Source organism: Poecilia mexicana, unplaced genomic scaffold (genome assembly GCF_051168715.1).
Source record: "Poecilia mexicana isolate PSO_F unplaced genomic scaffold, ASM5116871v1 scaffold_2, whole genome shotgun sequence".
NCBI classification, from domain to species: domain Eukaryota; kingdom Metazoa; phylum Chordata; class Actinopteri; order Cyprinodontiformes; family Poeciliidae; genus Poecilia; species Poecilia mexicana.
Window position 1 is genome coordinate 13,833,594 of NW_028263371.1, and position 17,442 is coordinate 13,851,035.

General features: G+C 42.5%; 1 protein-coding gene and 1 long non-coding RNA gene across 2 annotated transcripts in view; one reads left to right on the forward strand and one right to left on the reverse strand.

Moving 5' to 3' along the window:
• Nucleotides 1-1,808, forward strand: part of LOC148160452 (uncharacterized) — a 67,112-nt gene extending 65,304 nt beyond the window's left edge. Inside the window, exon 2 of the long non-coding RNA XR_015764949.1 lies at nt 1,271-1,808. This is a non-coding gene — a long non-coding RNA (uncharacterized LOC148160452). The remainder of the gene's footprint in view (nt 1-1,270) is intronic.
• On the reverse strand, nt 1,620-16,222 carry LOC148160456 (NLR family CARD domain-containing protein 3-like). The gene is made up of 11 exons (XM_088011307.1): nt 15,929-16,222; nt 14,263-14,409; nt 13,372-13,491; nt 12,105-12,183; nt 11,799-12,000; nt 9,215-10,970; nt 7,272-7,451; nt 6,135-6,308; nt 4,145-4,318; nt 3,469-3,621; nt 1,620-2,526 (listed from the first exon to the last, which is right to left on the reverse strand). Exons 2-11 carry the CDS (start codon nt 14,388-14,390, stop codon nt 2,520-2,522), a joined length of 2,973 nt encoding a protein of 990 aa, XP_087867433.1. The 5' UTR covers nt 14,391-14,409; nt 15,929-16,222; the 3' UTR covers nt 1,620-2,519.
• Between the last annotated feature and the right edge of the window lie 1,220 nt (nt 16,223-17,442).

Sequence of the window (17,442 nt, forward strand, 5' to 3'; positions counted from 1 at the left end):
AAAACAGAGAATCTCAAACCATTTGCGGAGAACGTTTTCAACAGACACGGACTGAAAAAAAGTTCGACTCATATGTGTCAATAAAGGTGTAAAAACCGTATTTATTTCAAGTAATTTGCGAAATAAAACCCACCATTTTAGGGATTACATGGTTAAGAAACGTGATAATGTTACAAATATCTTTAAAATTTCCTCTTCGGTCATATTTCAGTCCGTTTTCTCGTCAATATGCGAGAGAACAGAGCGATGCGCGCTCCCGCGAGAGGGGATGCAATTTTGGGCATAACACCGGCTTTCATTTTTGTTAATTTTTGTGGGCCCACTTATTAAAACTTGTATTTTCTTTTGTGTATTTTGGGAAGTCTAATGGACTTTAACATGTTTGGGACTGACTAAAATAAGTTCAGTAAAGGAATATTTAAAGGTTTGAACATACGGGGAAAGACCCTATTCATAACCAGGTGTCTGAGCCTGTGATTTTCATTTGTATGTTTACTTTTTGAAGTTGGAGTGTTAAATAAAGGGTTTACGTTCATTAAGGTTCATTATTGGAGGGTCAAGTAGGAAGTAGTCGAACCCAGAGCGCTATATCCAACATAGATATAAGAGAGCGCTACATATATTAAAAGGTTAAAAAGTGCATAACAAACAAAGGGATGAACTGATTGTTTGGAAACACCAACCTGCAGCTCCTTTGTCTCCAACTCTCCCCCTCACACCTGACTGGGGAAAGCTGGAGCAAGCCTAAATAATTACCTCAGGTGTGTCAATTGGTTGAATGCACTGTGTGACTGACTGTCACTCTAACCAATGGGGCAGCAAGGCGGGACTAAGGGCAGTTTTTTCTCCTACCCCGGGTTATTTGGTTCATAAATATTTTAATTATGCTCTTTGTACAAATATAATAACTGCACCTTTTATTTTAATCCTTCATGCTGTCTAGCTTTTTGTATTAGGATCAACAAAGAAATTAAAATATATTTAAGTTTTCATTTTGACTTTGTTTATTTAAGTTTACTAAATAATTTAGGTTTATTTAGTAACAACAGAAACTTCCTGTTCAGTTGATCTGAGCTTTTGAACTGATTTTGTGGTGAACCTTTTCCATGAACTGCTGAGATTCATGATTGGAAGACATTAATGCAATAAAGTCATTAAGTCTCAGTTAATAAATATTGAGGCAGTTTGTTTTTACTAAATGTGTTGCATCAACCATTTTATTTAATTGTTTTCCAGTTATTTGGTTCAAACATTGTGTAACCCATATTAGGTTAGAAGAAATATAAAAACATGAACCAATCAGTACATTATCCCAGTGATTCTCTGAGGTCTGAATAAGTCAATATAATCTCAGTAAAGAGCCTGATGTGACACATCGAGTCCTAAAGTTCTTTAGAAAACTCAAAACATGAAACATGGAGTTAAAAAAGTAAAAACCAAAAACAAACTGAGAATCAATGATGATGCAAAACTTCATTATTAAAGATTTTCATAATGACTATAAAAAGATTAAAATATATAAAATCTTTTTTTTACTGACTTCAATGAACTTTTTGTGATGTTCTAATTTTTTGACCTGTAGTTTTGTAAACAATTTGCTGAACAGAAAACACAAAGAATGTTATTAAAAACTTTATTGCTCATTAAACAGACAGCAACCCACATTACATTAGAATAAATATAAAATCAAACATGAACCAATCAGCACATTATCCCAGTGATTCTCTGAGGTCTGAATAAATCAGTGAATCTCAGTAAAGAGCCTGATGTGACACATCGAGTCCTAAAGTTCTCTAGAAAACTCAAAACATGAAACATGGAGTTAAAAAAGTAAAAACCAAAACAGGCTGAGGAATATTAAAGCTGAGGATCAATGAATATGATGCAAAACTTCATTATTTAAAGATTTTTAGAATGACTATAACAAAATAACAATATATACAGAATATTAAAATAATGTCCAGATAAATGCTGGATGTTCCTGAAAACTGCTCTAAGATCAGAGTTCCTGTGGGACATCCAGTTCTAAACTGGTTCAACTGGTTTCTGTGATGGAAGCTGAAGTTTCTCTGCAGTTTCCAGTAAAGCATCTTTTTATCTGTGGAGCTTTGAGGAACATTTTCCTGTCAACAGAAGAAGCAGCAGAAAAAGAGGTTTGAAGTGTCTATGATTCAAAGCTGAACTGAAAATGATTCCCATGTTTCCATCTCAGACCATTTCTGGTTCCAGGATGAAAACGAATCAGAGAAAAAAGATCAACTTTCCAGTTGAATCCAGTTCAGATCAAAACTCCATGAAGCCTCTAAATGGAGCCCAATTTGAATCGGATCTTTATTGATCCAAAGAGACAAACAATATCAGACACTAAATGACAGACATGAGAAAATAAACGGGAGGAAAATCTTGGAGGTCAGAGGTCATCATCAGGATCCAGTCAGAGTCTCTTTAGACTCAAACTGCTGCAGCTTCAACCTCTGAGGATCAGCAGGACACAGAGACCGTTCTCTACTTTCCAGAGATCATCGCCTGCAGAGAGAAGAAGGAAGGAGAGATCAGATCAGTGAGTGTTTCCAGCCTCTCCAGCAGCAGTCAGTGACGCAGCACATCCAGTAGATCAGGGGTCCCCAAACTACGGCCGAATCCGGCCCGCCACGTCATTTGGTCCGGCCCCCTGAACAATGCCGGATCCAGCCCGCCTGCTCATCCCAGAGAGCATTCAGTGTTTTTTTTTCATATATTGTATTTTCCGGTTTATATGTGGATTTTTCGTCAACCACCAGGGGGCTTTTGAGCAAATGTGAAACTTACTTTCCCTCAATGGAATATATACTCGTCAGTCCCAGTCACCGTTTCACTCACGGTTTTTTCCTTTTGCATTCTGGGTAAAAATCTATCTAAAAAATGTGTCGTGCCCCCCCCCCCCCGTCGAAAAGAATTTTCTAAGGTTTTTTTCTGCAAAAACTAAGACCGGCCCCCGACCACAGAAAGGAACAGCTATGTGGCCCTCGCAGGAAAAAGTTTGGGGACCCCTGCAGTAGATGGTTTCCAGGCTGCAGTCAGACTGATCTCAGAGCTGTGACCAAGATGAACCTGATCACGTGTTTCCTGTTGAACTGAGAGAACAAGCAGATCTGAGATCAGATCTGCTGCTGCCACAGTTTGATGAATGAGGACCACTGTCTCTAGACATGTTGGACGGCTGGACGCTGGAGTCCAGCTGGACGTCCTGGAGACATGGACACAGCAACAACACTCATCTTCACACCAACACAAACACAGGAACACAGCAAGCTGCTGCTCCTCTGATTGGCTGATTGCTGTCTCTGTGTCCAATCAGGAAGCCTGAACCATTCTCCTCCCACTGAGAAGCTGCAGCTTTACTGGGAACACTGGAGCTTTGCTTTGATGCTAACTGGGTTTAGTTCAATATGCTGACAGCAGCTGGACTCACTACAAACATTTACTTACCATAAAGTCTTTACAAAACGCTTCAGCTGCTGAACATCTGAATCCTTCAGGTTGTTTCCTCTCAGGTCCAGTTCTGACAGATGGAGGCTGTTGGACTTCAGAGCTGAGGCCAGAAAATCACAGCTGATCTTTGATAAACTGCAGCCCAACAACCTGAATAAAGAATAAAAGATGAGCTGAAGCCAACAGGATGCAGGTGAACCAGTCCAACAGAACCAGTTAAAGATTCTCATGAATATTAAAGCCAACAAGCTGCTGTTTCAATAAAGACCTGCTGACTTCAGAACCAGAACCAGAACCTGGTACTGGGTCATGTTGTGTTGGAGGATTTTAGTCAGTAAAATCATTCCAGGTACTGATCAAAGTGTTGAAGCATCAATCATTGATTATTGATTTGTTCCTGTCAGATTCCAGGAATTCACTTTTCTAGACTGGGTTGAATGACCTTTGACCTGCTTGACATGAGGGGGATTTCTACACACTGGGGGTCCGAATGCTGTCCTGTTCTGACCTCAGGTCAGCAGGTCCAACTCAGTTACACAGAGGGACTAAATTAAACTCTGGATCCAGGAACAAACTCAGAAAATATTTATTAGAACAGAAGATATGAACTTTGATTTATGATCAATTATAGATAATTATTCACTGAAATATCAATAATTATATAATTACAAACCTCAATGTTTTCAGTCTGCAGCCTTCAGTCTGTAGAAAACCACAGAGCTCCTTCAGTCCAGAACCTTCCTGGTTGGTGTTGTCCAGGTTCAGTCCTCTCAGATGGGTTGGGTTGGACTTCAGAGCTGAGAACAGAGACGTCCAGCTGGTCTCTGACAAACTGCAGCTCCACAATCTGAATAAAGAATAAAAGATGAGCTGAAGACAACAGGATGCAGTTAAAACTGAAATATGAACAAATAAATAATAAAATGTAGAAAATTAATTTCCCTGAATGTAAAAGAAACATGATGAACTGATTCTCACATCTGATCCAGTCAAACTGGTTTAAAGAGTCCAAACCAGCAGAACCAGAACATTTGATCATCAAAGAAACTCAAGTTTTTCTAAAAGTTTCTCAGGATCTTAAACTCAGTCGGATGTTTTTTCTCTCCATGTTTCCTTCCAGGCTCTGTATCAGCTGACTGCTCTGTACCTTCATTTATCATCAGATATTTTATGTCTCCAGTTTTTGGTCATTAATCTATTAATGATGTTTTTCTTGCTGGTTGTATTTTAACTGCAGCTCATTGCTAAGTATGACAGATATAAACGGTTTATTTCAATCGGTCTTATTCAGAGTTTTACAACATCCATTACAGCTCAGATTCTGAAAGTTGATCATTTTCTCATTTTGTGGTGATTCAGTTCCTGAACTATCAATTAGAAAATATTGAGTCTTTTCTCTGTCAGATTGATTTGGGTCATTTAGTTCAAGTTCTGAATCCTCCATCAGAGACGCTGCAGAAATGGGAACATTATCATAAAGAACAACCTGATTGTGAAGACGAGTCATTTTTAAATCTATTTTCCAGGTGAACCACATGAGGATGATTTCAGTAACTGATGAAGCTTGTTGCACACAAAGCTTCACAAAGATAAGATCTCACTTCCTGTCCTACAAAATAAGAGCTGAATCAAGAGGTTTGAACTAAATGACATTAACACCATAACCTTCACAAAGTCAGTATTTACTGCAGGACAGTTAATTAATGATCTTTATATTATTTCTGTCTCCTTCATGTCAGGAACTCAGCCAGAAGACTGTGGTCATCCTGACAGAGTCTGACTGTCAGAACAAACTCAGATTTCCTCTGGTAGCTGCTCTCAGTGGTTTGGAGGACGACTGACTTGTAATTTGCTCCATCAGTGGAATTGACACTAAAATGGAAACTCATCACCTGCTTCCATGTTGTTTTGCTTCCTGCCAACATAAAACTCCTGCATGAGCTGCAGCTCCATATGAGCAGGCAGTCGAGTCCCCAGAAAGCTTCCCTGTTTCGAGGAACCATTTCATCCAGAGTTGGTCGACTTTCTATGTCAGACGGTGAACCTTCAGTCTGAGCAGGTGCAGAACCTCTCCTAACACACCTGGTCCAGATTCATGTGCTGCTTTCTCTGCTGGTTCTGATGTCTGGACCAGAAAACTCATGTCCTGAAGAACCTGCAGCCTGTTGAGCTCAGAGAAAAACTAAGTGGTCTGGATTTTTTCAGACGAAGCTGAAGTTGGTTTCTGATTGAAGCTTCAGATTCAGGAAATGGATAAAAGGCGATTCCACCTAATTATTCACTACAACCAGCATCTTTAATCTGCTCTAGTTAAACATTAAAACACCTGGACTGGATGATTATCAACTAATAGCAGAATATTTAAAACTAAGTGTGAGATTTGAGGAACTTCAATAAAGGGAGATTTTCATTTTCTCTGTTTTTGATCTGACCTTTGACCTGCTTGACATGAGGGGGATTTCTACACACTGGGGGTCCAAATGCTGTCCTGTTCTGACCTCAGGTCAGCAGGTCCAACTCAGTTACACAGAGGGACTAAATTAAACTCTGGATCCAGGAACAAACTCAGAAAATATTTATTAGATCAGAAGATATGAACTTTGATTTATGATCAATTATAGATAATTATTCACTGAAATATTGATAATTATATAATTATAAACCTCAATGTTTCCAGTCTGCATCCTTTAGTCTGTAGAAAACCACAGAGCTCCTTCAGTCCAGAAACTTCCAGGTTGGTTCTGCTCAGGCTCAGTCCTGTCAGATGGGTCGGGTTGGACTTCAGAGCTGAGAACAGAGACGTCCAGCTGGTCTCTGACAAACTGCAGTCCCACAATCTGAGTAAAGAATAAAAGATGAGCTGAAGCCAACAGGATGCAGTTAAAACTGAAATATGAACAAATAAATAATAAAATGTAGAAAATTAATTTCCCTGAATGTAAAAGAAACATGATGAACTGATTCTAACATCTGATCCAGTCAAACTGGTTTAAAGAGTCCAAACCAGCAGAACCAGAACATTTGATCAACAAAGAAACTCAAAGTTTTCTATGAGCAGCAGCCTGGATGAGGTGAGCTATTTCTGCTGGTTCCTGATCATCAGCTGGAGACCCGACTTGGTAACCGGATCAGAACCACTCAGTTTATTCATCAATGGCCTTGGGTTCTTCTTAAAGCTGCTGAAAGCCAATGGAGGCCATTATTTCCTAAGGAGACGTGACCTGATGAAGCTTCATCACAGAGACGACGCTCCAACCGACTGACAGCTGTCAGACTGAAGAGGACGGTTCCTCTCTGACCCGGCCCAACAGAACCACAGCTTCAGGACAAAGCGAGGAACCTGATGCTGCTGCAAACCTCACTGTCATTCAGTTCATCTAGATTTGCTTTTCTACAATCAGTCACTTCTTAGATGTTTCATTAATGATGATTTGAACTGGTCAGTGTTTGTGGCTCGACTGGAGGAAAACATTTCATTCTGGATGTAAAGATGAGAATCAGAAATAAAACAATCTGAATCTTTACCAACCAAACTGAAACATGTCCATCGTTAATTAACTTCATTTGAATTATTTTACTCATTTTGTTCATCAGTCAGAAACATTTTAAAAACTGAAAAACAAAGTTCAATGATCTCAAAGTCTGAAATAAGAAAATCATTTATTTATAAGATAAAATTGTTTGAAATTTGAATCTGACATTTAAAAATATTGTTTTTAAATATTACAACTAAATAATTAATTAAACTAAGGATTAAAGTATCAATGAATGATTTTATTGTATAAATAGAGAAAACAAACCTCAGTTTCTTCACTTTACTGACTGAACTCTGCAGGATCTCAGACACATTCTTCATATCAGAGTCTCCACCTCCATCTATGATGATCTGACTTATTTTCAGTTCAGTCAGATCTGGGTTGGACTTCAGAGCTGAAGCCAAAACTTCACATTCAGCCTGTTGTATCGAACAGCCACCAAGTCTGATGAGAGAAGAAATAAATTCAGTTCTAATGAAATCAATCTGGATCATAAACAGATAAAATATGATAACAGTGATGTCATCATGATGTCATCATCTGATCTTCAGTTTACTGAGTTTGAGCCGACAGAGAGTCTGTGCAGCTCCTGACTAAAGCCCAGGTTCTGGTTCTGGTTCTGGTCCATGCTTCATGTCCTCAGACCTGCAGCTCAGTCAGATGTTGAAGATCTTCTATCATCTGTGAAGGAAAGTTCAGTTTCTCTGCAGCATCAGAGCCTCAAAGGAGCTGCAGCAGCTGATGAAGAGGCTGACTGAGCTGAATGAAGGAAACTACTGGAGATGATGGAGAGGAAGAGGAACTGCTCACAGCTCTGACAAGTCACACTGACTTGGACTAGACCGTTTGGCTCCTTGAGATCTTCCACCAAGCAGGAAGTGAGTTATAAATGAAGTGAGCAGAGCAGGAAGTCCAGCCTGCTGTGGACCTCTGGCATCTCTGGGTTTGTTTAGCCCATATCTGCTGCTGCAGCATCTAGAATCCTCCTCATCATTAATAATAGTAGTATATTCTATAGAAACGTGGCTCCCAGCAGCAGATTATTAAATGCTGCCACAGAGGAAACTGGGAGCAGACCAGACACATGATGCTCCCAGTTGTGTCTCCGTTCATCTGCTGGATTTGATGCTGTAACAAAGTAGAAAGTGGACAGTCGTCAACCTGCTTCAGCTAAAAGCTGCAGATTGTTCTGGTCGTCCTGCAGAGCAGCAGCAGAACCGGTCCTGCTGCTCCTTCAGGTCTGGACCGTCCTCTGTTGACCTGAGAGGAACTGGGACAAACTGGTTGGAAGAGGGACACGTGTCTCTGCAGTGGTCTGTCCATCGTCTCAGAGGAACAAAGGTTTGGATGTCAGAAGAAATTGTTGCTAAACTCCTAAAGAGCTGAAGAGCAAAACCCCTGGAGGAGACGGAGCGTTTGGGTCCAGCAGCATCTTCATGGTGAAGCAGTGAAAGTTCTCCAGAACTAAAGAGGCTGGGATGTCTAAAGAGCTGAAGCTCATGTCTCTGCAGGTCTTCATGGAGGACAGCTAACAGCTTCAACAAAGGCTGCAGATGAAGAGTTGATGAGGAAAATGGTTCCAGCTCTGGAAGCAGAGTTCTCAGAGCTTTGGGAGGATCTGACAGAAACTAGGACTTTTTCTGGAACCAGACAACAATCACCACATTTTGGTCTCAGTTACAAACTCAGAGGAAACTAGTGGAGGAGGAAGAGGTGAGGATGATGACGGGATGAAGAAGATCAACACTGTTCACAAAGTTTATAATTAATGCAACGGTGTATTTTAATGGTTCAACTTTCCATCAAACCTAAACAATTATTTTATAAAAACAGTCAAAGATCCTAAAAGGTGAATTATGGAGCAGCAGCTCAACGAGTGAAGAGAGTTTAAAGTTTAAAAAGTCTCTCTGGATGATTGGATCTGAGAGGAAATAGACATTTTCTAGAGTTCAGGGTTTTCTATTCATTTCAACCTGAAAACTGATAAAAAGTTAAATATTTTTAAAGTTCAAAATGTGTAAAAACCAGAAGCTGCAGCTGTCCTGGATGAACTGAATGTTTAGATGTTTGAATGGCTGAAATCATCCAGAGGATGAAGGAAGTAGTTAAAGGCCAAAAACATCCAGAATCAACTTGAAGAAAGAAGAAGAAACAGGAGGACAATAGTGCTGAATCAGCATTCACACAATGAAAACATCTGGACTCACCGAGCCTTTCTGCAGTTCCTCACAGCTGGAACCAGTCTCTGTCGTCCATCATCTGATGTCTTGTACTTCTCCAGGTCCAACTCATCCAGAACCTCTGACATCTGCAGCATGAAGGCCAGAGCTGAACAGTCAGTCACTGAGAGCTGCTTCCCTGAATCCAGCAGCCGTTGGATCTCCTGATAAAATGAGACGTCGTTCATCTCCACCAGACAGTAGAAGATGTTGATCCTTCTGTCAGGAGAGATTCTATCAGTGTTCATCTCCTTCAGGTTGGTGATGATTCTCTGGATGGTTTCTGGACGGTTCTCTGTCTGACCCAGCAGATCCTCTAAGAGTCTCTGGTTGGACTCCACAGTGAGACCATGAAGGAAGCGGACAAACAGGTCCAGGTGGCCATTTTTACTGCTGAGGGATTTCTCCATGACTTTCTTCATGAAGTCATCTAGAGATGTTTCATTGTGTTCTTCTCCCAGGAACGTCTTGATGACCTCTGACCTCCTGCTGGTGAAGCAGTGGAGCATGTAGACGGCAGCCAGAAACTCCTGGATGCTCAGATGGACAAAGGAGTAGACGGAGATGTTGCGCGTTCCTCTCTCCGTTTTAAACATCTCAGTGAAAACTCCTGAGAACAACGCAGCATCTTTGATGTTGATGCCACATTTATCAAGATCTTTGTCATAGAAGACCAGGTTTCCCTCCAGCAGCTGATCTAGAGCCAGTCTTCCTAGAGACTCAATCAGCTTCCTGTTCTCTGGACTCCAGATATTTTTTGTCTTTCGTCGTCCATCAAACTTTTCCTCCTTGATTTTGAGCTGAACCAGCAGGAACTCTATGTACATCTCAGTCAGGGTCTTGGGCAGCTCTCCTCCCTCTCTGGTCTTCATCACATCCTCCAGAACTTTAGCAGTGATCCAGCAGAAAACTGGGATGTGACACATGATGTGGAGACTTTTTGATTTCTGGATGTGGGAGATGATCCTGCTGGCCTTCTCTTCATCACCTCTGAATCTCTTCCTGAAGTACTCCTCCTTCTGGGGGTCAGTGAACCCTCTGACCTCTGTTACCATGCCAACGCACTCAGCAGGGATCTGATTGGCTGCTGCAGGTCGTGTGGTTATCCAGAGGAGAGCAGAGGGAAGCAGTTTCCCCCTGATGAGGTTTGTCAGCAGAACATCCACTGAGCTGGACTCTGTAGCATCAGTCAGGATCAGATTATCATCAAAGTCCAGAGGAAGTCGACTCTCATCCAGACCGTCAAAGATGAACAGAACCTGGAACTTTTTAAAGCTGCGGATTCCTGCGTCTTTAATATCTTCAAAGAAGTGATGAATCAGTTCCACCAAGCTGAACTTTTCTTCTTTCAGTACATTCAGCTCTCTGAAAGTCAATGGAAATATGAACTGGATGTTCTGGTTGGTTCTGCCCTCAGCCCAGTCCAGAGTGAACTTCTGTGTTAACAGTGTTTTCCCAATGCCAGCCACTCCCATGGTCATCACTGTTCTGATTGGTTGATCACTTCCAGGTTTAAAGATGTCTTCTCTCCTGATTGTTTCTTGTCTCCTGGATGCTGTTTCAATCCGTCTGACCTCATGTTCCTGGTTGACCTCTCTAGTTAACCCCTCTGTGATGTGGAGCTCTGTGTAGATCTGGTTCAGAAAGGTTTGATTTCCAGCTTCAGCGACGCCTTCAGAGAGACTCTGGAACTTCTTCTTCAAGTTTAACTTGAGTTTCCGTTGACATTTTCCAGCTCGAGTCCCTGCATGGAGACAACACACTGTAAGGTCTGGACAGGCCACTGTAGCTGGGGAGAGTGACCAATGAAAACAGCAAACTGGGACACAATATTACGCAGCACTGGGTCAAGCCAGGGAACTGTTCTCTCCACTGTCCTGTTTACTCTTTACAAACCGACTTCCAGTAGAAATCCAGGTTCTGCCCAAAGCAGAAGGATTCAGAGACACTTTGATAGTTGGTTGTTTAGGGATAAACAGGAAAAACTGTAGAAAAACCTTGGCAAGAACTTTTTGAACTTGATCTGCATCAAATGCCTGCAGCTCAGTTCAACAAGGAGACCTTCTAGCCACCTCTTCTGTCTGGATGCATGTAGATGGACGGTAGACAGTCGGAGAGTTCATGTCATGCAGATCAGCAGCAGTTTATCATTTACTGGCCCTCAATGTTGGCGCTGCTGCATCACAGGGTGAATTTGGTAGCTGTCTGTGTGTTTCTGAAGGTTCTTCATCTGCAGCTGAATGGAACATTTTTATGTACTGGGTGCAGGAATTAATACTAAAATGGGTTTTTATCTTGTGCATTGCTGCCATGTTGGTTTTTTACAGTATTTTACGGTAAATATAAAGTTCCCAAAGTTTATATTTCATGAGCAGCACATCAGTCACCACAGGTGATGTTTAAATAAAAAAGCTGCTGAATCCAGAACCTCATTGAGCTCATGTGACTGTTTGATCAAGATTTTCTGTATTTGTTCGTTTCTCTTGTTTGATTTCAGTTGAATTCATTTTCTCATGTAATCATGTTTTAATTATTCAACATAACAGCAGAATTGTTGTAGAAATCCTCTTACTGCTCTGCAGACGGTCAGCCAGCTCCTCCTGCTTCATCTTCCTCAGGAAGTTCAGGGTGATCTTCATCACCGCCTCTCTGCTCCTCCTCTGCTCCTCATCCTCACTCTGACCCTCTGAGCATTCTGGGTCATCTGGACTCAGAACCTTTTGGATCTTCTTCAGCTCGTTCTTCACGAATGTGACAATGTTTTCCTCCAGCAGCTGGAACAGAATGAGAAGATATCAGACTAGATCTGAACATCAGGTCCATGTTGTCAGACTGACAGTCCTCTGGTCTACAGACTGAACAGAACCGATGTACAGACCATAAATATGGAGTCCAGCTGTGTTTGGTGCTGCTGGACAGACGGATCAGTGGGAACCTCTGAGCTCTGCAGATCCTCTCTGTGGAGGAACCAGGACAAATGAACCAGAATCTGTCTGTCCACACAGAGACAACATTATAGGTGCATGGCCACTTATAGTTAGATTTTCTATGTTACATTTTAATACCTTATGTATATGTGGCTCAGATTTGTATAGATAATCTATTCCAGAGCAGCTTTTGTGTGGATCTGAGTAAAATGTGTCGTCTCTCTTCTTGGGGTTGATATTTCTCCAAGCATCAATCAGACCAAGCTCTTTAGTAATATTATTTAGCATTCTGGATGTCGTTGTCTGTGGCCCATAATCAGAAGAGTATCTAACTAATATATTATTTTAAACCGTATTAAAGTCTCCCCCCATCAGTTTCATTCCTTTTCCACCATCAGTTATTATTCTGACTGTTTGTTTCAGGAAACTGTCCTTCTCCTCATAAACATTTATTACTCAAATTGTCATTTCTCTGATTCGTCCTACAATCATTACATATCTTCCTTCTTTATCCTTTTCCTCTTTTTCAACTTCAAACAAAATCCCTATTTTGAGTCAAATTGCTGCCTTTTCCAAATGAAACAGAAAATGTCTGACCTGCCCTCTCCCTTCTCATTTTCTGTGTTGGTTCTCCATCAGGTGTGTCTCCTGTAATAAAGCTGCTGTGCATCACCTGAGCCAATGCTGGGTAACCAACCACAGCCAACATTCAGTGAATCTTTAAGATCATTCATCCTGCCTGATGTCTCACTGAGCACTGAAGCAAAGAGACAGTAGAAAACAGGAGCAGGAAGAAAGACTTTTGAAGCTTTGACTTTAAAAACCTTCTGCTTTAGTCTGTCTGTTATTACTGTTTGAAAGAAATGTGTTTTTATCTTCATTTAGGTTCAAATCAGCTTAAGATGCAAAACTGCATGATCACAATCCAAGTAGATAAATGTTATGTTGTTGGTTAAATCTTGGATTTAACAAGAAAATAAAAAGTTTATGAAGAAACTTTTTCATTTCAAGGTTTTAGGGTTGAGTTTTGTTGTGGAGTTGGACAAAGTTTATCCCATGAATCAATCACTAGTCATCAATGTTAATAAATATCATGGAGCAGAAAATGGACGCATAATAAAGCCTCCTTTACTTTCTGCCTGTCTCCTCGTGTATCCATGCCTAGAACCAGTCCTGCTCTGCAGAGTCACATGAACCAGTTAGAAACTGGTTTCTTACTCTGGTTCTGATGGTCCAGGTTCAGTACTGAAGACTGGAGGTTGATCTTTGGACCGGTCACTCCTCATGGAGGGACAGCTGGATCCTGGAGGTTCTGCTCTTCCTCTGTGGTTCTGACCTCTGAAACACAAACATGTTGTTATTCAGATCAATCAGTGAGAAACTGAGATAAAAACCAGAGAAGAAGCTCTGAACACAAACTGCTGCAGGTCTGAAGCTCCAGAGTGAAACATTCAGACTGATCTGTTGGTCAAACTGAACCTTCATTCAACTTTATTAGTTCAGTTCATTTCAGCAGCAAGGCAGTTCAAGGCGCTTTGCATAATAAAGACAGAAAGCTATAAAGAAAACACCAGGCATTCAACAACTGAACAGACATTATATTTGATGATAGCATCACCAAAATCATAACCATCAAATATGTTGGTCACTGTTTCATTTATAATCAAAGCCACTAAAATCTGATGGTTTTTAGTCTGGAGTAAAAGAAATTCAGTGTTTCGACTCTTGTACAGTTTTCTGGAAGTTTATACAATTTAAACTTTGACAAACTCACCTGGTTCATCTTCTTGTAAAAATCAGTTTAGTGACGTGAGACGAGAGACTAGTGATGGAAAGTTACTACAGAGTAAAGAGTCAACTAGTTGCTGCAACATCCAGTTCAGAGACAATCTGAGTCGTTGCTCCTCACATTGTTGCTGGTTTTTGTTTTCATTTTCATCATTTTTCATTCAAACTGATTTACTGACCAACATCCTTCATGTTTAACTTTAAATTAATATGGAAGAAATTTAAGTTACTTTTGATCAAACACTGAAGATCAACCAGTTAATATCATCTAGATTTTATCTCTATAGATTCACATGAACCAGATAGAAACTGGTTTCTTACTTTCTGTCTGAGGGTCCAGGTTCAGTACTGAAGTATGGAGGTTCATCTTTGGACCGGTCACTCCTCACAGACGGACTGATGGGTCCTGGAGGTTCTGCTCTGTCCTTCTTTAGATCCAGATCTTCCATCTTCTGGACTTCAGTCAGCCTGAGAAAGAAACCAGAACCAGTCAGACCAGTGGTCCAGGTCCAGTAAGTGTCCTGTGAAGCAGAAAGCTGGTTCCCATCAGGAGTTCAGAGGATCAGAGTGAATCAGATGAATGAACAAGTGAACATTTCCTATGAACTAGTGAACTTGTTTAGCTCCCACAGTGGACCTGAACGCATCATGACTCTATTGTAGCTCCGTATGGAGGGAGTCAGTGTGCAGAAGGTTCTGAGGGAGCAGCAGCTCAGGTCGGGTCCACAGCTCTCCTCCAGACAGAACCGGGTCCAGCTGGGATCTCAGCAACATGTCAGCCTCTGTGGTCATGTGAGCAGCTCAGCAGGATTTCCTCTCAGCTAAAGCTGCTTTCAGGGACCACAGCATCCAGCTGAGGTACCAGCTGGACCCACTGCAAGGAATCATGGGTAATCAGCTGCTTCAATGAGGGGATGAAGCCCCCAAACACTCAGCGAGGCCTGATTCTTTCTGCTGCAAGGAGCAAGAAGAGGTAAAAATTAAAAAAGACCAAAGTCAGTGAAGAGGAAGAGAGGAAATCTGTGGACTGGTTAAAGCCGGTTCTGATCCAGACAAGAGAAACATCAGTTTGTGATGAACCCAGACTGATGAGGGACGGAGTGATGTGTTTCACTTTCTGCTGACTTCAACAAGCAGAGAAACTAGTTTAAAACTGTTTTTGTTCTGATTTTTAGGTTAAAAAGATTCACAGAGAGTCCCTACAACAAGAACACTGATGTAAAAAGTTACATGAGGTTAACTTTTTTAGTTTAGTTCATTTAGGTTAGATTTGAGAAGGTCGTTGCTGCACACTCCACTCAAACAGATCAGATTTAGATGCAGCTGTCATGGTGGACCACTTTATCTCTAAAGCGCTTAAAATAAAACAGCAGCTGACCAAAGGGTTGCAGGAAAATGAAAACAAATGATAAAATATAAGAAAAATAGAAATCAAACATCAGAAATACAAGTAGCAGTGCAGCATTAACCCTTGTGGGTGCGAGGACTGAGGCAAACGTAGAGGTCTATGGAAAATGATCCAGGTTTTACGTGTGTGGGGTCGATTGGACCCCATTTCGACATACAAGGGTGAAGACAAGGGTTTTAACCCTATAGCTCACCCAGGGTTAAAACCCAGAGAAATAAATGGGTTTTAAGTGAGTTTTTAAAAGTTGTATCATGGAGTTGATCATTCACCAGGTTAACTCCGCAGTTACTGAGCTGTGTGTTTATGGTTTGTATTATTTCTCTCATAATGTATCCTCACTTAGAATCACTTTATAAGCAGCAACGTCTCACAATAAAACATTTCATTTAATCTAATTCCTTCCTAGATCAGGCCTTTAATAAAGTAAACAGAGCGCTGCTGTGGGGACCACACCGTATGAGAGACGAGGGACCCAGACCGAGGTGGCCGAGGCCCCGGGAAGCCTCGGAGGGCTTATCGGTCAGAAAGGCTCCAGAGAGCCGAGAGAGACTCGGAGGGACCCGGAGCGGCAACACTTACCTCTGTTAACAAGTCAACATGTTATTTCCACCCTCCGCTCAAAATGGAGGCTGACTTGAAGAAAAAGATCAAAGTTAGTTTCAGTTTCTTTTTCACAGAAAGTCAGGTGACTTGTGTTTTCTTCCGCGTCCAAAATCAAAGTTTGATTCATTTGAATAAATATTAACAGTTCAGTTTGAGTTTACAAAGTGAAATAAAACTAGAATAAAGATAGAAAACTTTCAGTATTTCTGTTTTGCTGTTATTGAAGAAGATTTGGAGCTGAGCAGCTTTTTGTTCTGCAGAACAAACGAGTTTAACTGTCATATGGTGGGGTTGCGGTGGTGAGGAGAGACGCCGAGACCCAGGTTATGGTGATGATGATGATGATTTTAATAATGATGTTGCTCAAAAAACAGTCCAAAGCAGGCAGCACGGCAGAGACTAGCACACAGCTAAGTACCGGTAGCAACTGATTATAAGACTGAAAACGGGAGCTAGCACTAACCAGGACTTTACAGTTCTACTGGCGTGACGAACTACGACAAACGACAAGGACCCGACGAGGAACACAGACAACAGGTGGGTATAAATACACACGGGGTAATTAAGGGAATTAGACACACCTGGGGAGCAATCAACGGGGAGGACAGGACAGAGACTCACAGGGAAACAGGACTGAACACAGAAAACTCAAAAATAAACACACAAAAACACGGATCTTGACAGTACCCCCCCCCTCAAGGGCGGATACCAGACGCCCACAAAAACAGAAAAGTCCAAAAACCAAAAACAACCCAGCAGGGTGGGCGGAGGGGCGACGGCAGGAGGGCCAGAGTCCAGAAAACAGTCCAAAACACAAAACAAAACTACCCATCAGGGTGGGCGAGGAAGCGAGGAGGCGGGTCCGGCGGGCGGCGTCTCCGGCGCAGAAACCGGAGACGAGGAGGCGGGTCCGGCGGGCGGCGTCTCCGGCGCAGAAAGCCGAGACGAGGAGGCGGGTCCGGCGGGCGGCGTCTCCGGCGCAGAAAGCCGAGACGAGGAGGCGGGTCCGGCGGGCGGCGTCTCCGGCGCAGAAAGCCGAGACGAGGAGGCGGGTCCGGCGGGCGGCGTCTCCGGCGCAGAAAGCCGAGACGAGGAGGCGGGTCCGGCGGGCGGCGTCTCCGGCGCAGAAAGCCGAGACGAGGAGGCGGGTCCGGCGGGCGGCGTCTCCGGCGCAGAAAGCCGAGACGAGGAGGCGGGTCCGGCGGGCGGCGTCTCCGGCGCAGAAGGCCGGCAGGAAACTCGGGCGGAGCAGACTCAGGAAACTCGGGCGGAGCAGACTCAGGAAACTCGGGCGGAGCAGACTCAGGAAACTCGGGCGGAGCAGACTCAGGAAACTCGGGCGGAGCAGACTCAGGAAACTCGGGCGGAGCAGACTCAGGAAACTCGGGCGGAGCAGACTCAGGAAACTCGGGCGGAGCAGACTCAGGAAACTCGGGCGGAGCAGACTCAGGAAACTCGGGAACTGGAAGCTGCGCTCCGGCAGCGGACTC